Source organism: Phyllobates terribilis, unplaced genomic scaffold (assembly GCF_046119375.1).
Source record: "Phyllobates terribilis strain yellow unplaced genomic scaffold, ASM4611937v1 Scaffold_9__5_contigs__length_417890890, whole genome shotgun sequence".
Taxonomy (NCBI): Eukaryota; Metazoa; Chordata; class Amphibia; order Anura; family Dendrobatidae; genus Phyllobates; species Phyllobates terribilis.
In genome coordinates this window covers 170,311,682-170,336,252 of record NW_027362769.1, presented here as the reverse complement: position 1 = coordinate 170,336,252, position 24,571 = coordinate 170,311,682, and the positions used below count along the sequence as shown (strand labels likewise).

General features: G+C 44.7%; 1 protein-coding gene across 3 annotated transcripts in view; it reads right to left on the bottom strand.

Annotated features, from left to right (window-relative positions):
* The window catches only part of SPEG (striated muscle enriched protein kinase), a 347,211-nt gene that overhangs the window by 100,008 nt on the left and 222,632 nt on the right, over positions 1 to 24,571 (bottom strand). For all 3 annotated transcript variants that reach the window (XM_073647347.1, XM_073647348.1, XM_073647349.1), the window contains 7 exons: positions 20,532 to 20,609; positions 20,167 to 20,339; positions 18,566 to 18,592; positions 18,210 to 18,362; positions 17,549 to 17,591; positions 17,215 to 17,283; positions 14,002 to 17,128 (listed from right to left, as the gene is read on the bottom strand). In XM_073647347.1, coding sequence (XP_073503448.1) covers positions 14,002 to 17,128; positions 17,215 to 17,283; positions 17,549 to 17,591; positions 18,210 to 18,362; positions 18,566 to 18,592; positions 20,167 to 20,339; positions 20,532 to 20,609 — 3,670 coding nt within the window. The remainder of the gene's footprint in view (positions 1 to 14,001; positions 17,129 to 17,214; positions 17,284 to 17,548; positions 17,592 to 18,209; positions 18,363 to 18,565; positions 18,593 to 20,166; positions 20,340 to 20,531; positions 20,610 to 24,571) is intronic.

Below are 24,571 nucleotides of genomic sequence, written 5' to 3'. Positions count from 1 at the left end.
ACTTAAATTGTAAAAAAAAAATAATTTGGTATACCAATCTCCCACATGTATCAGGGTCCGCGCTCCCACTTTTTGGTGGGATTTTTAGCGAAATCAAAGAGGCTGGCCTGCGAAAATCATTTCAGGCCCACAATTCACCAAAATAATGGGGACAATTCATCAAAGTTGCATTTTTAGTGCAAACGAGAGGTTTCACAAAGAATGCAACTTTTGGTGTCTTTACGTCATTCTCACCCCAGTTCTGATAAAGTGGGCTGAACGAGGATGGGGCAGGGCGTGATGAACCCCGCTCATCAAATTCATGACTGGCAGCAGCGTTCGCTACGCCTGAAATCTTACTCCAGCAACGCACACTATTATGAGCCTCTTAGTAAATCAGGAGTGTCTGTTTCAAAACGCCCCCACATCAAGACTGGTGAGAGAATTGCCAGCCTTGATGAATCCCCCCCATTTTGTTAATTTACTTTGTGGCATAAATTATGATGGATTTTTCGGATGCGCTCAGCCACGGCCCCTTGCGACTAAGCTCTGCCCACTTCTCTAAAAGTAGGTGCTGGTAAAAAATCCGCGCTCCTCCGTAGTGAAGAATTATGACGAGAGATTGTATAATTAAACAATCTTGTGGTTTATTGTTAAAAGCTACGATTACTACTGACGCGCCCCCTGGGACATATTCCTTTTTGAGGGGAATACCCGGCACCGGATCAGATGGGGGGGTTGTAGTCTCCGAGCGGCTGTGACCCGGTCCCGTGCCCAGGGCGTCAAGCTCAGTGTTATGTGGCAGTCCTTACTGATGTTATTAAAGTTCGTTGTGTCGACTACGCCACCCGTTGTGATGCGGTCACTGTGGCCGCCGCTGCTGCAGGGTCCGCTGAGGCTGATGGTGGGTGCACAGCTTGGTGGGATAACCCCCAACGGGAGGGGTATAGCCTCAGAGGGGACAGGCGCAGAGGATGGGGGTTGTGGTGGTGCGGTGCAGCCGGTAATGATGACAGACTCGGGTTGTGCAGTTAAGGGTCTTTACTTACTGCAGATGTTCCTGGTCACTCTAGCTCCAAGTGACCTCCCGAGCCGTGCTGCGTCCACCAGGTCCTGGATCCAGCCAACCCCCAAACAAGTCCGGAGCGTGGCCCTGAGCTCTCCCTCTGTCCTTTCTTCAGCCGTCCCCACCAGTGATTCACCTAAATCCAGCTCCCTCGGGCCTTCTGTTGGGCAACCTTTGGCCTAAGGTTCCCTGACCCTCCATGTGGTGTGCCTTCAGGGTGAATGTAGTGGGTGACCGTGACAGACACTGCCCACGGTCTCCGGTCTCTGGCTGGGGAATGTCTTTGCCCCCACCAGCTTGGGTTCCGGTACCCTTCTGCTGACTCCTCACCCGGTGTTCTTATTTGGGTTCTTGGGTCCCTTCTTTGTCCCCCTCTGGGTCTTTCTGCACTCCACTCTCTCTCCAGGGCTGTTGTTTCTTTCTCTCTCTTGCTGCAGGCTTGTCCTCTGCATCTGACTTCCTCTCTGCGTCTGACCCTGATCTTTGATGGTGCCCACCTTATATACACCCTCTATGTGTGAGCTCAGGTGACCAGCACCCAATGAGCTCCTATCACTACCCAGACTGCTCCCCCTTTCTGCCCCTACACTACATGGGATGTTCCTCCCCCCTCCCACTCCAGCCAGGAACAGGCTCGGTCGCACCTGCACATTTCTAAGTGGGAGTGCCGTCGGCCTGCTCCTCTGGAATGGGATGTATGTAGTGCATGCAGTCTATCTGAGCTCAGTTCCACACTCCTTCCTTACCCGGGAGTGGAATATCACACCTCTGGGTTGAGGTGCAATACCCCTGTAGCAGCCGAATCCTCAGGGTGCTACATTCCCCCCTGGTAAATCACAGCACGTCCTCGGGCTGCAAGACATAAAACACCAAAACATACAAATTTTTATAAACATGTAAAACACATAAAACATATATATATAAAACTTTCTCGTCGTCTTTTTCTTTCTTCCTCCTCTGGTCACCGTGCAACTCGTGACCAGGTAAAGTGCGACAGTCTTTTGAAAAACAGTTTCTCATATAAAACCGGTAGGGGGCGCTTTAGGACGCGCAACTATATACAGGGGATATGGCCGCTCTCAGTCCTCGGCCAGGTAAGGAGGGGAAAGGGAATGGCTGCTCACAGTCCTCAGCCTGTAGGATGAAGGGGTTAACGGGTAACAGTTCACTGGTCCCAACGGGGACTATTTTAGCAGCAACAGTTTCAGTTTCTATATACCCCGATTGGGTAACTATTTACAGCTCCTGCTCTGCCGCACTCAACGGCGTCTTCCTCCTGCTCTTTCTTGATATGATGTTTCTTCAGACCCGTCCGGGTCCTCTGACTCCTCCTCCTCGCACCGCAACTCCTCCTCCGTCAGGCGGTGTACGTGGAGGGCGTAAGGTCCTTTGGCACACTTGTGCCGGGTGAAAGTGACCGCGTCTCCGACGTAGAGGTCACGGCCTTTGTGACCTTCCGGCAGGTGGGACTCGACATCTCTGCGGGTCACAAAAACGTCACCGCGGTTGTTACGGTCCCGAATAAAGCCCCACCCATGCTGCGGGTTGAACTTTATCACTGTCCCGATGGTGCGGGGACAATGCGCTGCACGGGGGTTCCTCCTAGTCCGGCTCTTCTGCTCCGCGCTCTGGATTTGGGCCTGTTGTTCTCTGACCCGTCTCTCCTCCCGTTCTCTCTTAAACTCTGCCAGCTGTTGACGGTAACACTCGGTACGCTCTGCTGCAGCTGCCCGAGTCTCTCCGGTGAACCCCATCAAATCTTCTCCCGTGGGGTCCCACACGAACTGGGCTTCCTCGAGTGGAGGCGAGACCCGAGTCACGGGCTTCGGAGCCGGGATTAGGGGCTCACACAAGGGCCCCAACTTCTTTTGTCGCTCCAGTTCCAAGAATTCTTTGGGCCAGATGAAAGGCCGCCCGTCCGGCCACGTTAGCTGGCTGAAGGGGTCCTCTCCCAGATATGGCACCCTTGGTGTTGCGGGTGCGGGCGCGATGGTGGGGGCACCCAGGTTGCCCAGGCCTTGCGGCCAGGCCGGGGGCATCTGGAAGGTAAATGGAACTGTTAGGACGGCGGCGCCCTGGGCTACCTGGCCTTGCGACCAGGCCGGAGGCTCCGCGGAGGTAGATGGCTCTGCTGGGGATGCGGCGCCCGGAAACGCTAGGCCCTGCGACCAGGCCGGAGGCTCCTCCTCCTTCGCCACGCTCCGGGTCACGACGCGTGACGTCACCGGGGTCGCGACGGCGGCTTCCGGTCGGGGCCTAGTCGGTGGCGGTGTCATGGCGGTCTCGGGTACGGCCGGGGGACCTTCGGGCTCTGCGACGGGGAGCTGGGGCAGGTAAGCGGTCTTCCGGTATGGGGTATAGGCGTCCCCCTTACCTGCTGCCATGCGTCTCGCTCCCTCTTCTGCGCCGTCTCCGGCCTTGGGTCCTCCCGCGTCATCCGCAGAGGCAGTCGATGTCTTCTTCCAAGGGAGCGGGCTCCGTGGACGGGTTCCAGCTTGCTGGGCCATCTCCCGGCCCCACTCCGCCAGGATCTCCCTCTGCACTCGGGCCATCCTTCCCGCGAGGCCCTCCAGGGCACTCCGCGCGCACTCCCGGTCTCGGGGAAGCTGCGCCAGGATCTCCGCTAAGCCTAGCGGGGTTGTTGACTCCAGCAGGCTCCTGACCATCGGGTCGGTGCTGCTCTGCTCTCCTCCTTCTTCCTCCAGCAGGCTCCTGGCCAGCGGGCCGGTGCTGCTCTGCTGCCGCTCCATTCCCGGGTCTACTCTTTCTCTCCTCGACTCCGGGTGCTCTCGCTCTAGACACCTTGCCTCCGGGTGCGCTCGTTCTAGACTGCTCCAAGCGACACCCATCTTTTCTCTTTTCTTTCGTCTCCTCCTACTTCGAGGGCGGTCCCGGGGCAACTCGGTGACTGTCAGCTCCAGGGGGAGTTCTTTCACGCTGACAGACACCTCCAGCATCACAGTCTCTGTTGGTGGGGGCGGTTTCCACTTTTGGCGCCATTTTCTGTCCCGGCCCACGATGGGAGGTGGCCTCTTGCTCTCCTTTGGCACGCCCATAATGGCGTCCGCTGCTCTTCCAAGGCGGGAAATCTGCGGTTTTGGCGGGAATCGCTTCCCAGTGGCGGGAAACTCTGCAGATGGCGGGAACAAGCTGGAAATGGCGGACAATCGGCGGGAAACGACTGGTGATGGAGTCCGATGGCGTGGACCCTCCGGAACCGGCAGGAGTCTTCTTTCTGAGGTAAACTTGCACTTTTCTTCAGGCACGCAGTACCCGGGTGTTGCGGGCACGTAATCCTGCCGACTACGCCAAAGTTGACGCGCCCCCTGGGACATATTCCTTTTTGAGGGGAATACCCGGCACCGGATCAGATGGGGGGGTTGTAGTCTCCGAGCGGCTGTGACCCGGTCCCGTGCCCAGGGCGTCAAGCTCAGTGTTATGTGGCAGTCCTTACTGATGTTATTAAAGTTCGTTGTGTCGACTACGCCACCCGTTGTGATGCGGTCACTGTGGCCGCCGCTGCTGCAGGGTCCGCTGAGGCTGATGGTGGGTGCACAGCTTGGTGGGATAACCCCCAACGGGAGGGGTATAGCCTCAGAGGGGACAGGCGCAGAGGATGGGGGTTGTGGTGGTGCGGTGCAGCCGGTAATGATGACAGACTCGGGTTGTGCAGTTAAGGGTCTTTACTTACTGCAGATGTTCCTGGTCACTCTAGCTCCAAGTGACCTCCCGAGCCGTGCTGCGTCCACCAGGTCCTGGATCCAGCCAACCCCCAAACAAGTCCGGAGCGTGGCCCTGAGCTCTCCCTCTGTCCTTTCTTCAGCCGTCCCCACCAGTGATTCACCTAAATCCAGCTCCCTCGGGCCTTCTGTTGGGCAACCTTTGGCCTAAGGTTCCCTGACCCTCCATGTGGTGTGCCTTCAGGGTGAATGTAGTGGGTGACCGTGACAGACACTGCCCACGGTCTCCGGTCTCTGGCTGGGGAATGTCTTTGCCCCCACCAGCTTGGGTTCCGGTACCCTTCTGCTGACTCCTCACCCGGTGTTCTTATTTGGGTTCTTGGGTCCCTTCTTTGTCCCCCTCTGGGTCTTTCTGCACTCCACTCTCTCTCCAGGGCTGTTGTTTCTTTCTCTCTCTTGCTGCAGGCTTGTCCTCTGCATCTGACTTCCTCTCTGCGTCTGACCCTGATCTTTGATGGTGCCCACCTTATATACACCCTCTATGTGTGAGCTCAGGTGACCAGCACCCAATGAGCTCCTATCACTACCCAGACTGCTCCCCCTTTCTGCCCCTACACTACATGGGATGTTCCTCCCCCCTCCCACTCCAGCCAGGAACAGGCTCGGTCGCACCTGCACATTTCTAAGTGGGAGTGCCGTCGGCCTGCTCCTCTGGAATGGGATGTATGTAGTGCATGCAGTCTATCTGAGCTCAGTTCCACACTCCTTCCTTACCCGGGAGTGGAATATCACACCTCTGGGTTGAGGTGCAATACCCCTGTAGCAGCCGAATCCTCAGGGTGCTACACTACGCGTTTCGTGGACGTCCCGTCCACTTCCTCAGGTACATAGCTGATGTAGACCGATTTATCAAACGGTCTTATATACATAAAACTACACGTGGTGAAAAAAAAAAAGGAGAAAAGCCCGCTGTTATTCTTGGCGCCAAGACCAACCAACGGTTTACAGAGAGACAGTGAAATTATTTATAAATAGATTAAATAAAATTATTGGTCGACTAATTACACTCTTATGCAGATAAAATGAAAACCATAGAACAAATAATTAAAATGACCTCTGAAATGTAATGATCCAAATGTTTTAAAACATTTATATTAAAGCACATGGGATAAAACATTTGTAGTTGATCGAGGACCGCAGTGTATGCGATCCCAAAGTCCTAGCTATATTGTATCATGTGTGAAAGATCAGAGAGTCCAGACCGCTCTGCCAGACCTCACACCTCGTCGGCTGACAGGCAGAAAACCAAGAGCTGAAGGAATGGCAGAAGGTGCAAGCCTGCTACTGGTGTATTAGGTATGAGGTGTTTGTCAGTGAGGAAAGGGGGGGAAGGAGGGAGGACGGGCATGTAGAGATGACTGAGGACCGCAAGTGTGTAAACTCCTGAACGATTGGTATATTACAATGTATTGAAGATAAGATCTTCCAGATCACTGTGCTGGATCTCACACCTCGTCGGCTGACTGACAGAGGACAGGGAACTAAAGGAAGAGAAGAAAATGCAAACTAGTCTCCGTGGGACGTACTAGTCTGCTAAAGGTATATTATGTGTGTTATCAGTAGCAGTGTAAATAGAAGGGGGCAGGTTGTAGGAAAGAGTGGGGGAATGAGGAGATGGCTGTGTGACTGTAGAATGCTGAGATACTTAATTCTTATTATGTGCTGTGGCATATGTATATAGATGTTAGTGTAGAAGACCTCGGGAAATGCATGGAAGGAATTGGTATGCGAATTACAAGGCTAGAAATCTTGCTGTTCTGTTATCATCAATATATATAATATGTATGGCAGGAATAAGGACGATAACGAATTTTGTGTTGTAGGAATTGTGGGGTTTGAGCCATGTGTCAGAATACATTGGGAATAAAAAAGGGGGGTGGGGTGGACATATGATATATAATTGAATTAGAAATGTATATAATGGGTATATGTGATAACTGACCTCAAGACTCATATAAAAACCTCTATGATTTCATTTAGCCCTTGTGGCTTCAAAGTGTTGAGTTTATACATCCAATAAATTTCTTTACGATTCAGACATTGCACCCTATTAGGGGTGTCAGGCAAAACATGTTCAATAGGTAAGATCTTAAGATCCCTGTAATCCTGCTTGTGTTGCAGGACCATATGTCGGGACAGCCCATGTTTCATGAATCCTGTGGTTATATTATGTCTATGAGAATTGAGTCTATTATGTAGTGCCTGAGTCGTCCTGCCCACATATTGTTTAGGGCAACTACATTCAATAACGTATATCACATAATCTGTTTCACATGACATGGGATATGACATTTTGAAATTTTCACCAGTGGCCACCGAAGTGAAATTATCAGTGGAATGTATAATGGATTTACAACACATGCAGCTCTTCTTACCACATTTAGTAACTAAGTGTTTTTTTCCCTCTACCACAATATTTGGTTCCTGCCTACGTAATTTACTCGGAGCCAATATATTTCTTAATGTAGGTGCTCTCCTGAATATTATGGAGGGATTTCTTGGTAAGACCTGATTTAATAAACGGTCATTTTGAAGAATATGCCAATTTTTTTGAAGAATTTCTCTGATTTCCCTATGTTGTTGATTATATGTGGTGATGAATTTTAGTTCATGCTCAAAATTATCATTCTTTTTTCGTGCTGGTTCCCTCAGTAATGAACTTTGATTATTTTTTTCCCTCACCTGTTTGAATGAATTGAATACCAAATCTTTGGGATATTTCTGCTGTATAAATCTCTGTTTCAGAACCTCTGATTGTTTGTCATAATCTATTTCAGTGGTACAGTTTCTACGGATTCTTTGGAATTGATTGTGCGGAATATTAGTAAGCCATTTTTTATAATGTCCACTGGAAAAATGGATGTAGCTATTGGTATCCACTGATTTAAAATAAGTTTTAGTGAAAATTCTGTCATCTTTTACATATAAAACAAGATCCAGAAAATTAATAGATTCTTCACCACTATCCTTATTAAAAGAAATACCCCAATTGTTATTGTTGAGAAAGCAGAAAAACGTAGTGGGGTCTATAATTTTCCTGTCAATGATGAAGATTAGGTCATCTATATATCTTCTATAAAAGATGATCCCCTTATTAAAAATCCCCTGGAAGATAAAAACTTGCTCAAACAATCCCATAAAAATGTTGGCGAAGGTCGGTGCTACTTTAGAGCCCATAGCCACTCCCTTAATCTGCTGGTAAGTTTTTTTCAGAAAATTAAAATAATTATTTTTCAAGATAAAAGTGAGCCCTGCTAAAATAAAGGATCTATGGTTGGAGGACAGGCGAGTATCTCTGGAAATGATGTATTCCACGCACAACAGACCAATATCTATGTCAATGTTAGTATATAGAGAAGATACATCCAGGCTTAAAAAGACATATGATTTTTCCCATCTGATGGTTTGCACTAATTTGATAAGGTGTGCAGAATCCTGGAGATAGCTTCTAAGGTTTCTAACGTGGGGTTGTAAAAGCACGTCCAAGTATTGAGCCAAATTGGATGTAAGGGAGCCTATCCCCAATATAATGGGTCTCCCAGGGGGGTTTCTGGAATCCTTGTGTATTTTAGGGAGATGATAAAAAAATGGCATGCATGGACTCTGAATAGTCAGGAATTTCCTTTCGTTATCATTTAAAATGTTCTCATCCCGTGCTTTGGAGATAAGTTTCTTATATGTGGGAATCATGTTTAAGAGTGGATTGGAAAAAACTTCTCTGTAATAATTATTGTCACTTAGTATCCTATGTGCTTCCTCCACATATACATTGTAGTCTTGGATGACTATTCCCCCCCCCTTATCTGCCGATCTAAGAACTATATTCTTATTCTTTCTTAGATTATTTAGTGCAGTAATTTCGTTACGGCTCAAGTTGTTATTTCTAGATAGAAGTTTGATTTTTTTCCTTAAGTCAACATCTAATAGGGCATGTCATGTTGACTTAAGAAAAAAATCAAACTTCTATCCTATAGAAAGTAAGAGTCACCAGATAGATACTTTTTGTGACATTACCCTGCAAGATCTCAAAGAAATAATTGCGGCACCACTGCCATCTAGAAATAACAACTTGAGCCGTAACGAAATTACTGCACTAAATAATCTAAGAAAGAATAAGAATATAGTTCTTAGATCGGCAGATAAGGGGGGGGGAATAGTCATCCAAGACTACAATGTATATGTGGAGGAAGCACATAGGATACTAAGTGACAATAATTATTACAGAGAAGTTTTTTCCAATCCACTCTTAAACATGATTCCCACATATAAGAAACTTATCTCCAAAGCACGGGATGAGAACATTTTAAATGATAACGAAAGGAAATTCCTGACTATTCAGAGTCCATGCATGCCATTTTTTTATCATCTCCCTAAAATACACAAGGATTCCAGAAACCCCCCTGGGAGACCCATTATATCGGGGATAGGCTCCCTTACATCCAATTTGGCTCAATACTTGGACGTGCTTTTACAACCCCACGTTAGAAACCTTAGAAGCTATCTCCAGGATTCTGCACACCTTATCAAATTAGTGCAAACCATCAGATGGGAAAAATCATATGTCTTTTTAAGCCTGGATGTATCTTCTCTATATACTAACATTGACATAGATATTGGTCTGTTGTGCGTGGAATACATCATTTCCAGAGATACTCGCCTGTCCTCCAACCATAGATCCTTTATTTTAGCAGGGCTCACTTTTATCTTGAAAAATAATTATTTTAATTTTCTGAAAAAAACTTACCAGCAGATTAAGGGAGTGGCTATGGGCTCTAAAGTAGCACCGACCTTCGCCAACATTTTTATGGGATTGTTTGAGCAAGTTTTTATCTTCCAGGGGATTTTTAATAAGGGGATCATCTTTTATAGAAGATATATAGATGACCTAATCTTCATCATTGACAGGAAAATTATAGACCCCACTACGTTTTTCTGCTTTCTCAACAATAACAATTGGGGTATTTCTTTTAATAAGGATAGTGGTGAAGAATCTATTAATTTTCTGGATCTTGTTTTATATGTAAAAGATGACAGAATTTTCACTAAAACTTATTTTAAATCAGTGGATACCAATAGCTACATCCATTTTTCCAGTGGACATTATAAAAAATGGCTTACTAATATTCCGCACAATCAATTCCAAAGAATCCGTAGAAACTGTACCACTGAAATAGATTATGACAAACAATCAGAGGTTCTGAAACAGAGATTTATACAGCAGAAATATCCCAAAGATTTGGTATTCAATTCATTCAAACAGGTGAGGGAAAAAAATAATCAAAGTTCATTACTGAGGGAACCAGCACGAAAAAAAGAATGATAATTTTGAGCATGAACTAAAATTCATCACCACATATAATCAACAACATAGGGAAATCAGAGAAATTCTTCAAAAAAATTGGCATATTCTTCAAAATGACCGTTTATTAAATCAGGTCTTACCAAGAAATCCCTCCATAATATTCAGGAGAGCACCTACATTAAGAAATATATTGGCTCCGAGTAAATTACGTAGGCAGGAACCAAATATTGTGGTAGAGGGAAAAAAACACTTAGTTACTAAATGTGGTAAGAAGAGCTGCATGTGTTGTAAATCCATTATACATTCCACTGATAATTTCACTTCGGTGGCCACTGGTGAAAATTTCAAAATGTCATATCCCATGTCATGTGAAACAGATTATGTGATATACGTTATTGAATGTAGTTGCCCTAAACAATATGTGGGCAGGACGACTCAGGCACTACATAATAGACTCAATTCTCATAGACATAATATAACCACAGGATTCATGAAACATGGGCTGTCCCGACATATGGTCCTGCAACACAAGCAGGATTACAGGGATCTTAAGATCTTACCTATTGAACATGTTTTGCCTGACACCCCTAATAGGGTGCAATGTCTGAATCGTAAAGAAATTTATTGGATGTATAAACTCAACACTTTGAAGCCACAAGGGCTAAATGAAATCATAGAGGTTTTTATATGAGTCTTGAGGTCAGTTATCACATATACCCATTATATACATTTCTAATTCAATTATATATCATATGTCCACCCCACCCCCCTTTTTTATTCCCAATGTATTCTGACACATGGCTCAAACCCCACAATTCCTACAACACAAAATTCGTTATCGTCCTTATTCCTGCCATACATATTATATATATTGATGATAACAGAACAGCAAGATTTCTAGCCTTGTAATTCGCATACCAATTCCTTCCATGCATTTCCCGAGGTCTTCTACACTAACATCTATATACATATGCCACAGCACATAATAAGAATTAAGTATCTCAGCATTCTACAGTCACACAGCCATCTCCTCATTCCCCCACTCTTTCCTACAACCTGCCCCCTTCTATTTACACTGCTACTGATAACACACATAATATACCTTTAGCAGACTAGTACGTCCCACGGAGACTAGTTTGCATTTTCTTCTCTTCCTTTAGTTCCCTGTCCTCTGTCAGTCAGCCGACGAGGTGTGAGATCCAGCACAGTGATCTGGAAGATCTTATCTTCAATACATTGTAATATACCAATCGTTCAGGAGTTTACACACTTGCGGTCCTCAGTCATCTCTACATGCCCGTCCTCCCTCCTTCCCCCCCTTTCCTCACTGACAAACACCTCATACCTAATACACCAGTAGCAGGCTTGCACCTTCTGCCATTCCTTCAGCTCTTGGTTTTCTGCCTGTCAGCCGACGAGGTGTGAGGTCTGGCAGAGCGGTCTGGACTCTCTGATCTTTCACACATGATACAATATAGCTAGGACTTTGGGATCGCATACACTGCGGTCCTCGATCAACTACAAATGTTTTATCCCATGTGCTTTAATATAAATGTTTTAAAACATTTGGATCATTACATTTCAGAGGTCATTTTAATTATTTGTTCTATGGTTTTCATTTTATCTGCATAAGAGTGTAATTAGTCGACCAATAATTTTATTTAATCTATTTATAAATAATTTCACTGTCTCTCTGTAAACCGTTGGTTGGTCTTGGCGCCAAGAATAACAGCGGGCTTTTCTCCTTTTTTTTTTTCACCACGTGTAGTTTTATGTATATAAGACCGTTTGATAAATCGGTCTACATCAGCTATGTACCTGAGGAAGTGGACGGGACGTCCACGAAACGCGTAGTAATCGTAGCTTTTAACAATAAACCACAAGATTGTTTAATTATACAATCTCTCGTCATAATTCTTCACTACGGAGGAGCGCGGATTTTTTACCAGCACCTACTTCATCCTACTACAGACTACCTACAAGACCCCTAGGGATTCTGTGCTGGCTGCAGCCCTTCGTCACTAATTCTTACATGAGTTGTGCATTTCACAACTCATTAAGGTGAGCACATTTTCTTTTTACCCACGTGGTTGTTGTTGGATAACAGCGCTATTGCGCCCCTATCTTTTTACTTATTTTCACTTCTCTAAAAGTTGGCGGCACTGGCTGTGACTGGTATTTTTCCGTTAAAAGTCATGCTTCTGACGCGCCCCCTGGGACATATTCCTTTTTGAGGGGAATACCCGGCACCGGATCAGATGGGGGGGTTTGTAGTCTCCGAGCGGCTGTGACCCGGCCCGTGCCCAGGGCGTCAAGCTCTGTGTTATGTGGCAGTCCTACAGATGTTATTAAGAGTTCTTTTGTGTCGACTACGCCACCCGTTGTGATGCGGTCACTGTGGCCGCCGCTGCAGCAGGGTCCGCTGAGGCTGATGGTGGATGCGCAGCTTGGTGGGATAACCCCCAACGGGAGGGGTATAGCCTCAGAGGGGACAGGCGCAGAGGATGGGGGTTGTGGTGGTGTAGTGCAGACGGCAGTGAAGACAGAGTCGGGTTGTGCAGTTAAGGGTGTTTACTTACTGCAGATGTTGTACTGGTCACTCCAGCTGCTAGTGACCACCCGAGCCGTGCTGCGTCCACCAGGTCCTGGATCCAGCCAACCCCCAAACAAGTCCGGAGCGTGGCCCTGAGCTCTCTTTCTGTCCCGTTCTCTGGCCGTCCCCACCAGTAATCCACCTAGGTCCAGCTCCCTCGGGCCTTCTGTTGGGACACCCTTGGCCCTGGGTTCCCTGACCCTTCATGTGGTGTGCCTTCGGGGTGGATGTGATGGGTGACCGTGGCAGACGCTGCCCACGGTCTCCGGTCTCTGGCTGGGGAATGTTTTTACCCCCACCAGCTTGGGTTCCGGTACCCTGATGCCGACTCTTCACCCGGTGCTTTGAGTTGGGATCTCAGAGTCCTTCTCTTCTGTGCTCTGGGTCTCTCTCTTTTCTCCTCTCTCACTCTGGGTCTTTGTCTTTCTTCTCTCCTCTGCTCCTGACTTGTTCTCTGCAGCTGACTGACTCTCTGCATCTGATCCTCTGCATCTGACCCTGATCTTAGTTGGTGCCCACCTTATATACACCCTCTATGTGTGAGCTCAGGTGACCAGCACCCAATGAGCTCCTATCTTTACCCAGGCTGCTCCCCCTATCTGCCCCTACACTACATGGGATGTACCACCCCCCTCCCACTCCAGCCAGGAACAGACTCGGTCGTACCTGCACATTTCTAAGTGGGAGTACCGTCGGCCTGTTCCCCGGAAATGGGATGTGTGTAGTGCATGCAGCCTACCGAGCTCAGTTCCACACTCCATCCTTACCCGGGAGTGGAATATCACACCTCTGGGTTGAGGTGCAATACTCCTGTAGCAGCCGAATCCTCAGGGTGCTACATTTCCACTCCCTACAAGGTCCAGTGACTGATGGAGACAGTCAAGCACTGTACTTTCATTAGTCTCAGAGACCGTGAATGGAGTGTAGGTGTATATATTCCGTGAGGGTCCCAGTGGTTGGACCCAAAGTGATCATACATATATCACCCCTTTATTGGTGTATACTTTGAACACTTGATTGATTAGGTATTTGCCACAAAAGAAAAACACTTAATCTTATGCATCCAATGCATGTAGTTGTGAGTGGATTACCTTTTCACCAAATTTATGAAAAAGTTGCAAGACTGTCAAATCTGCACCTCAGCAAAAAAAAAAGACAAAAAACTAAACCAAAAGCACAACACCTCCAATATAAAAGGCAACACATTTCAAAAGATATGCAGCACTGGTAACAAAAAAAAGATCGTTACATGTGGGCCAAGGTACCTAATATTAGGATAATGGCGGTATCCAACACATAGTACATGCTCCATGACACTCACCTTTCTCCACCATTTCTGACTTGATGCTTAGTCCTGAGTTGACGGATTCTTTAGACCGCGATGAACTAGACTGAGAGGCAAGCTGGTTCTGGGGTATTTCTAACTTTCGTAAGTTCTCCCCTTCAGAGTTAGATCTCCTGAGCAGAGACATTAGTGGGGTTCTTCTCTCCGGTCTGTCCTCGTTTCTGTCAGTAGACTCTACTTCTCTTGTTTCCTCTGACTGGCTTCGAAGTTTGGAGGACAGACGCTCCATGGTGTTTCCAATCTTCCTCCTCATTGCTAACACTGGAGATTCGTTGGGCTTCTGCTCCTTGTCCACTGAGATTGTTTCTATAGATCCTTTCTCTGATTTCAGGCTTTCATTGTCTTTTCTTTCTTTGGAACTTCCTCTTCCTAAAGTCCAAGAAAGGCGTCTTCCAAGTGAATTGGTTCCATCAATATCTTCAGAAGGTGTTTGCTTACGCTCAGTGGTTGGTGATTTCCTGAAACGTTGGGATAGTCTTCTTATAAAGCTTGGATCCCTTTCTGCATTTGACAGGTCCTGCATAGACCTTGACCTATCATCTAGTCCTAAAGCTTCCGGGACTAGGAACTCAAGTGGTACACCTACAGGACTGGGCCGGTACATTTCCTCTTCTCGAGATGCATGTGCGGCTGATAAATTCTTCTCCTCTGACCAAGTCCTGGTAAACATCTTTAGTCCTCGAGTCAGAGAAGACTCACGATTCCTCTTAAACTTAGCTTCAAACACTTCTTCGGAATCGATGTTGCTAATATAGTTGACGTCCTCTGTGCTTGCAGCTTTTGGCGGCTCTTTAAGATTTGAAAACGCTGGGGGTTGCGTCGATTCATCTTTAGTTACTTTTGGATCCACGTTAGCGGTTATAGATGAGCTTAGTTTTTCCTTGGAAGGTGAAATATTCTGTGGCATTTCAATCTTTTTGCTTTGTTCTTGAGGTTCTTCTTCTGAAGTACCAAACTGGAGAGTTTGCATCATTTCTGCATAAGGTGATGATTTAGGGGTCGCTGCATTTGCAGGTTGGAGTTTGAGGGCAGATTTACCTGCTGCTGGAAGTTGAGAATCAGGTGTCTTTATTGCCATTTGCATGGGCTCTTGTCTTGGCACAGACAAAGATGAAGGCACAGAGGCAGATTTTGTCATATAGGTTGGTGAAGTAGAAGGAACTCCTCCAGGTCTTAGCAAAGTTGATGTAGATTCTGCTGGGCATGATGAAGTAGACTGGGCAACATGTGCACGTGGTATAAGACTTGAAGCACCTTGAGACCTTGGCAAAGTTGATGAGGAAACTGCTTTACTGGGTGAAAAAGTTGGGATCATACCTGAACTTGGCAATGTAGATGGGACGCTTACTGGTCTTGGCATAGTTGGAGCAGATGGAAGACTTGATGGAGACATTTGCACAGTGCCTGAACTTGGTAGAGGGGATGGGACAATAGTTGGACTCGGTGCAGGTGTTGAGACAATGGATGATTTTGACAAAGGAAATTTTACATTGGACTGACTTGACAATGGTGATTGGACAGTCATTAAAGTTTCATTCTTTTGGATGGAAGAAACAGAGGAAACCACTGGTATGGGAGTTTTGGTTTGTGTCAGTGAAGGTTTTGTGTCTGAAGATACTTTATCTTGTGCAGGAGACAAATCCTCCACTGGTTTTACTGTGGATTCTTCAGGTTTTGGTGATATCTGCTGTACAGAAACATCGCTTTTGTTATTTTCTGTCTCATTTTCAGGTGGCTTTATTGTTGGCTGCTCAATCTGGATACTTGGCGCTTCTATTTTGGGTATTGTGTCCTCCACCAAAGCAGTGGCTTTGGGAAGTATTATATCCAAGTTCTCGTTAGAACTTTTATCAAACTTTGGTTTCAAGGTTTGTGACTTGTCCTTCTCATCAACTTTCCCATTCTGAGTTTCCAAGGCCAGATCTTCTGTGGTTGGTTCAGGAGTCAGAGACTTGGGAGGAATCTCACGAGGGGTTTGGGGACGGGAATCAAAACGTGACTGGTCAGTCAGAGCGGACAGAGATGGAGACTCCTTCAGGCGCTGTGCTTCTAATTGAGCAAGAGGAATTTCCAGGGGTGCTCCAGACCTACGATGAAGAACTAGGGGTTCTGTGTCCCCATGGGAAAAAGAGCTGGTTTTTCGTAAGACTCTTTCTTCTGATGAATCCCGTCCAGGAGCTGCCTCACTGGAAGCAGCGCGTGTTAATTTTATTGTAGGTATGGGTGAAGACTGAGTGTGCTCAGAACGTGGGGAGCGAGGGGACAACTGTTCAGCTCGTTTTTTATCGAAGGAGAGAGTTTCCATCAGCGGTCCTCTAAGTCCACTCAGCTTGTTATCTGCAGTACTGCCCCTCAATAACCGTTGCCGCATTAACTCCAGACGCTGGGCATACTCCTCGTCAGCTGACCCTAACTTTCGTCGCCTCAGTGGGCTGCGGTTTCGTGTTGGTAGCTCCATGGAAGCAGCTTTGGTCATACCTCGATCAAAGGTATCTCTTTCTTCCCCATCTTCAGTAGACACATTGAGTAAGAGAGCGCTGTCTGCAGAGCTTCCCCTTCTCAATTCTCCTCTTCGTGCTGCCACCAGTTCATCAGGGATTTCCGAAGATTCAAGACTTGACCCCTTTTTAAGAGGTTTTCTTAGTGGCTCCTTCTTCTTGTGGGATTCCGAGGCTTCGTCGTCTGAAGACGAGCCGGCTTCAGCTTCAGTCGATTTCTTTCTTGTTAGCGATGCTTTAGGACGTTTGCTCAGTGACTCGGTCATCTCTCTATTTTGCACTTCCGGTTCTGCAATTTTACTATCGTCTGTCTCTTCCTCTCTCTCCACAAGGTCTAGAGTGCTGGCATCTTCAGGGTACTGAGACGACTGCTCCTCATCTGTCGGGATTTCATTAAGGGACATTCGAGAACCGGAGAACTGTACTTGAAGTGGCATGGGGACATATGGAAGCTCTTCAAGATCATCCGAGTCGGAGGAAGATGACAAGCTTGTTGACTCTTTGGGATGCCTGGGGACGGCAATAGACAAGTGGTTGCTTGTGTCTTGTAGGAGCTCTGGGATAGACCTCATCACCATGTTGGATTTGAAGCTGATTAAAGATCGCTGAGTAGGAAAAAGCAAACACAATATTACCCCGTGAGGCCGGTGCGGCACCAAAGGCAGCATGGCTAAGACTTTTCAAAACTCACCTGCCACTTCCGTCGAGACTGGAAGAGTTTGATATGGTCTGTGCTGATATTTTTGCCTTTGGCTAAAGTCTGAAGACAATAATAAAAAAGTCAATAAATAAAAAGCTTCAAGGGCATTATTGTTTCTTTAAGAAAACCGCCAAGTCTTTCTAATACTGCACAACCCCTTTAAGTTACCTACCCTTATAGCACTCGTTTTAAAGGCCACAAACATTTTCAAGTTTTAGTACAATTTCCCTTTAAATGCACTATCACTAATTACTTATGCTCGCTGATTAGATTACTACCACCCCATCCTCCTCCTTAGAAGAAATGCACTTGGAGCTCGGCTCACCTTGAACCAGGGATGTTCCAGACTTTCTTCGGCATTGAGCCTCCTATGCAAACAAATGGGAACATCAGCAATATTGCACCTTGTATAAGAGGTGTCTGCTAATGGCAACCAGTTGTGCCATTTTGGGCTAGTGGCGCAGCGTACCTGCCCCCACACTATGCTGCTCTTGTCCAGCAAATCACAATAGCAGATCCGCCATGAGCACAAATGTCCCATTAAGTCTCCATTGACTGTGTCTGGCTGCTCTTGGGGGCACTTTTTTCCAGGAATATTACGGGGGGGACTGTGTCTGATTGGTTTCTGGGAAAGTGGACTGAATTATTATTGGGGCACAGTGATTGGCACTGTTGGGTGAGCAGCATGGACATCATGATTTGGGACACCATGGCTGAATCTCTAAGAGGCACTGCAGCTGCCAGTGAGGGGTTATCATGGCAGCTTTCATTAGGGGCTATTAACATACACATGTGCCAGTTTCTCCTTCCACCCTGTGTCTGCAGAGTGTAATCTCACCTTCTATTCTTCCATTTTCGGAAGTGGCTATAAGTAATTATAAAGTAACCGGGCGGATATCACTTTATACCTCGGCTGCAAATCAGAAATCTACCTGATCTTCCCCCAGAAACAAAGGGACTTTGGAAATGACACCAGTCGTACTCACAGTTTCTCATTGCCGAGGACCTTAATTAAGAATCCTCGAGCCTCCCGTGTAAGATCAGCAAACATCTTCTCTTCAAACGCCACCGTGTAGCCGCGTATGTTCATCAGCGTGGTGTAATCATTCTCCCCAACAAAAGGGGACGCTCCGGTCAGACTTCAAAGGAGCAAAACAGATGATATAAAGAGTATATGTAACATGTACCAGTATATCTATACAAAACATATGGTAATCCGCCATATAGTAACAAAGTATAATTACTGCAGACTAAAAGATTAAAGATCCAAATCTTACATTTATACACTGATAACATGTAAGAATGAAAGCTAAAAACTAACAAAAAGAACTAAAAATCTCACCATAAATATGTCAGAACTCCGACTGGCCTAGAAAAGAACAAGGTAATATTAGATAAAGAGAGAGAAATATTTTACAAATGGGCAGTATTATAGTAGTTATATTCTTGTACATAGGAGCAGTATTATAGTAGTTATATTCTTGTACATAAGAGCAGTATTATAGTAGTTATATTCTTGTACAAATGGGCAGTATTATAGTAGTTATATTCCTGTATATAGGGAGCAGTATTATAGTAGTTATATTCTTGTACATAGGAGCAGTATTATAGTAGTTATATTCTTGTACATAGGAGCAGTATTATATTAGTTATATTCTTGTACATAGGAGCAGTATTATAGTAGTTATATTCTTGTACATAGGGAGCAGTATTATAGAAGTTATATTCTTGTACATAGGGAGCAGTATTATAGAAGTTATATTCTTGTACATAGGGGCAGTATTATAGAAGTTATATTCTTGTACATAGGGAGCAGTATTACAGAAGTTATATTCTTGTACATAGCAGCAGTATTATAGTAGTTATATTCTTGTACATAGGGAGCAGTATTATAGAAGTTATATTCTTGTACATAGGGGCAGTATTATAGTAGTTATATTCATGTACATAGGGGCAGTATTATAGTAGTTATATTCTTGTACATAGGGGCAGTATTATAGTAGTTATATTCTTGTACATAGGGAGCAGTATTATAGAAGTTATATTCTTGTACATAGGGGCAGTATTATAGTAGTTATATTCATGTACATAGTGGCAGTATTATAGTAGTTATATTCTTGTACATAGGGGCAGTATTATAATAGTTATATTCTTGTACATAGTGGCAGTATTATAGTAGTTATATTCTTGGACATAGCAGCAGTATTATAGTAGTTATATTCTTGTACATAGGGAGCAGTATTATAGAAGTTATATTCTTGTACATAGGGGCAGTATTATAGTAGTTATATTCATGTACATAGGGGCAGTATTATAGAAGTTATATTCTTGTACATAGGGGCAGTATTATAGTAGTTATATTCATGTACATAGTGGCAGTATTATAGTAGTTATATTCTTGTACATAGGGGCAGTATTATAGTAGTTATATTCTTGTACATATGGGCAGTATTATAGTAGTTATATTCTTGTACATAGGAGCACTATTATAGTAGTTATATTCTTGTACATAGGGGCAATATTATAGTATGTATATTCTTGTACATAGGGGCAGTATTATAGTAGTTATATTCTTGTACATAGGAGCACTATTATAGTAGTTATATTCTTGTACATAGGGGCAATATTATAGTAGTTATATTCTTGTACATAGGAGCAGTATTATAGTAGTTATATTCTTGTACATAGGGGGCAGTATTATAGAAGTTATATTCTTGTACATAGGAGCAGTATTATAGAAGTTATATTCTTGTACATAGGGGGCAGTATTATAGTAGTTATATTCTTGTACATTGGGGTAGAATTATAGTAGTTATATTCTTGTACATAGGGGCAGTATTATAGTTATATTCTTGCAAATAGGGGCAGTACTATACTAATAACAGTCTTGTACATAGGGGGTATCATTCTGATAGTTATATTGCTCTATGTATAGGTCAGTACCATATATCTGTGACTGGAGAGATTGGCATCTGGTTCACAATTTCAGGTGCCACAAATTCCGGTGTCCCATATTTGCAGTACTGCGGTTCTCCAACATTCACCTCCTGAGCATTTCCAAAGTCACATATCCGTATCTGATCATTGATCATGTCGGCCATTAAAATGTTCTCCGGCTGTAAATTGGACACACTGAATTTAATGATGTTAATATACATTATTTCTGTTGATATCAATAATCTAATCCGGTGATGAATTAGGACATTACACCCGACCATCATAGGCAAGGACAACTTTTGAGCTGCAGATCCACTATGATCCTTCATTGTCTACGGATTTAGACATCACAAGATAAGTAGGAAAATTACCTTAATATCCAAATGCAGAATGTTTTTATGGTGCAAATAATCTAAACCTTCCAGAATCTGACGAACAAAGGATCGAATCTGGAAAATAAGATGTCAGTAAAGCCTCTGAGTATTAAATTAAAGGTTACGGCCAAAGGAAATGTAGAACAGGTGAAGAACATAGGAGGATATTCTAATGCCAACATTTATCTCATACCCAAGAGCAGTATTATAGTAGTTATATTCTTGTACATAGCGGCAGTATTATAGTAGTTATATTCTTGTACATAGGGAGCAGTATTATAGTAGTTATATTCTTGTACATAGGAGCAGTATTATAGTAGTTATATTCTTGTACATAGGGACAGTATTATAGTAGTTATATTCTTGTACATGGGGAGCAGTATTATAGTAGTTATATTCTTGTACATAGGAGCAGTATTATAGTAGTTATATTCTTGTACATAGGAGCAGTATTATAGTAGTTATATTCTTGTACATAGCGGCAGTATTATAGTAGTTATATTCTTGTACATAGGGAGCAGTATTATAGTAGTTATATTCTTGTACATAGTGGCAGTATTATAGTAGTTATATTCTTGTACATAGGAGCAGTATTATAGTAGTTATATTCTTGTACATAGGAGCAGTATTATAGTAGTTATATTCTTGTACATAGCGGCAGTATTATAGTAGTTATATTCTTGTACATAGGGAGCAGTATTATAGTAGTTATATTCTTGTACATAGGAGCAGTATTATAGTAGTTATATTCTTGTACATAGGGACAGTATTATAGTAGTTATATTCTTGTACATGGGGAGCAGTATTATAGTAGTTATATTCTTGTACATAGGAGCAGTATTATAGTAGTTATATTCTTGTACATAGGGGCAGTATTATAGTAGTTATATTCTTGTACATAGGGGGCAGTATTATAGTAGTTATATTCTTGTACATAGGGAGCAGTATTATAGTAGTTATATTCTTGTATATAGGAGCAGTATTATAGTAGTTATATTCTTGTATATAGGGGGCAGTATTATAGTAGTTATATTCTTGTACATAGGGGGCAGTATTATAGTAGTTATATTCTTGTACATAGGGGGCAGTATTATAGTGGTTATATTCTTGTACATAGGAGCAGTATTATAGTAGTTATATTCTTGCATATAGGGAGCAGTATTATAGTAGTTATATTCTTGTACATATGGGCAGTATTATAGTAGTTATATTCTTGCATATAGGGAGCAGTATTATAGTAGTTATATTCTTGTACATAGGAGCAGTATTATAGTAGTTATATTCTTGTACATATGGGCAGTATTATAGTAGTTATATTCTTGCATATAGGGAGCAGTATTATAGTAGTTATATTCTTGTACATTGGAGCAGTATTATAGTAGTTATATTCTTGTACATAGGAGCAGTATTATAGTAGTTATATTCTTGTACATAGGAGCAGTATTATAGTAGTTATATTCTTGCATATAGGGAGCAGTATTATAGTAGTTATATTCTTGTACATTGGAGCAGTATTATAGTAGTTATATTCTTGTACATAGGAGCAGTATTATAGTAGTTATATTCTTGTACATAGGAGCAGTATTATAGTAGTTATATTCTTGTACATAGGAGCAGTATTATAGTAGTTATATTCTTGCATATAGGGAGCAGTATTATAGTAGTTATATTCTTGTACATAGGGGACAGTATAATAGTAGTTATATTCTTGTGTAACATACCTGGCGGCGTCCTTGCATGGTGGTCCATCTCCCACTGTGCAAGAGAGCGCACTTGATCTCCTGTCCAGAGTGTCTCTCTGGCTTCCCTCCATGCTGTCTGTTTGTGTCTGTCTCTGCTGCTTAAGGGCGGCGCCCGATCACTTCCTGCTTTTTGTACCTGCTGTGGGTCACACCCCTTGTGCGTCCTCAGCCTATTGCTGTCTGACACTTGGTATATAGCTCAGCAGCTCCCTTCTATCCCTGCCTGAGCATAAGTGTTTCCTTCAGTGTGTGCTTGCACTCTGAAGGTGCCAGGTCCCGTCCTTGTTTCCTTGTCTGCCTTTCCTGGAGGCTGTATTTCCAGGCCTGTCTGAACTGTGTCCTGTATGTCTCCTGCTTTGCGGTATTAGTTCCCGTGTCTGAACTGAGTCCTGTATTTCTCCTGCTTTGCGGTATTAGTTCCCGTGTCTGAACTAAGTCCTGTATGTCTCCTGCTTTTTGTATCAGTTCCCGTGTCTGAACTGAGTCCTGTATGTCTCCTGCTTTTTGTATCAGTTCCCGTGTCTGAACTGAGTCCTGTATGTCTCCTGCTTTGCGGTATCAGCTCCCGTGTCTGAACTGTGTCCTGTATGTCTCCTGCTTTGCGGTATTAGTTCCCGTGTCTGAACTAAGTCCTGTATGTCTCCTGCTTTGCGGTATTAGTTCCCGTGTCCGAACTGAGTCCTTTCTGTGTTCTCTTGTCTGTCCTGTCTGAACACGCTCCTAGCCTGTTCCTCCTGCCTTCTAGGGGCCGATTACCTAGACCCGTTCCTGTATCTTGTCTGACCTGTCTGTACTCGCTCCTAGCCTGTTCCTCTCGCCTTCTAGTGGCCGATTTCCTAGACCCGCTCCTGTGTCTGGTCTGTCCTGTCTGAACACGCTCCTTGCCTGTTCGTTCCGCCTTTTAGTGGCCGATTTCCTAGACCCGCTCCTGTGTCTGGTCTGTCCTGTCTGAACACGCTCCTTGCCTGTTCGTCCCGCCTCTCTGGGGGCCGTATTCCCAGACCCGCTCCTGTATCCCTCTGCAGTGTCGGTCTCCTCCGTACACTCAGTTCCAGTCTGAACTCTCTCCTGTCCTTTACCTGTTTTGCCTCTATGTCCGTTCCCTTCCTTTTTCTGCAGAGTCTGAACTCGTACCTAACTCCTGCTTGTTGTCTCTGCAAGTACTGTGTGAGTATCTGGCTCTGTCTTTTCCCTTCCTGTCTGTTCCGTGTGAACAGAGCCCTGTCCTCCCTGCTCAGCCTTGTCTGCACTCTAGCTGTGCTTGCCTGTAACCCTCTGCCTGTATTGTTCCTGAGTCCCGGTGTGTACTGGGTCCTATCCCGCCTGTGTTTCTACCTGCTAGTGCCTCCCTGTCTGCACTCTAGCTGTGCTTGTCTTTACCCCCCTGCCTGCATACCCGCCTGCCTGCATACCAGTCGTGCCTGCCTATACCCACCAGTCTGTGTGCCAGCCTACCAGCCTGTTCCTGTATTCCCCTGTGTGGGTCAACAGCCGTGTCCGGGGTCTGTCCTGGAGTAGCACCTGGTCCCTCTGCTCGGTCCCTCCTTGGTGCACTGGCGTCGTATGCCGTCGTGCGACCCTGGTCGGATCGGGTGAATACTTAGTCACGCCCCTCCAGGCATTCACTCTCCGGCACGGTCCAGTGGAATCACTACCAATCACACGCACACGCCGCTTAGCCCGGGCGTGTGCATAACATCTTGTACATAGGGAGCAGTATTATAGTAGTTATATTCTTGTATATAGGGGCAGTATTATAGTAGTTATATTCTTGTACATATGGGCAGTATTATAGTAGTTATATTCTTGCATATAGGGAGCAGTATTATAACTGTTAGAACCCTCCTGTTAGGTTTTTTCTATTTTGCTGGTCACATGACCTTTTTGCCTATTTAATCCTGCTCCGCCCTTCTGGCCTTGCTGGACTTCATTGTATTTCTACTCTTAAGCTAGCCAGGTGCCTTGTTACCTTTCTCAGTCAGTTTAGCTAGGTCTTTTGACCTCTATGTTCTATGTTGTTTGTTTGTCTTTTTACTGCTACAATTTCTGCTAGGAGGTGTCCATCTTTCTCCCAGTCCCTAGTTCTTGTAGGGATCCCTCCCTCACATCTATAGGTCTTCGTTCAGACTAGCTGAGGACTTTAGCGGGTCTGATCGCAGGATCAGGTTCCCCGTTACATCGTAGGGATCTAGCGTAGTTCTATTGTAGGGACAGATCTCCTGTCTTTTCCTTAGTGCTTGTAGCAGATCATAACAATAGCAGTTATATTCTTGTACATAGGAGCAGTATTATAGT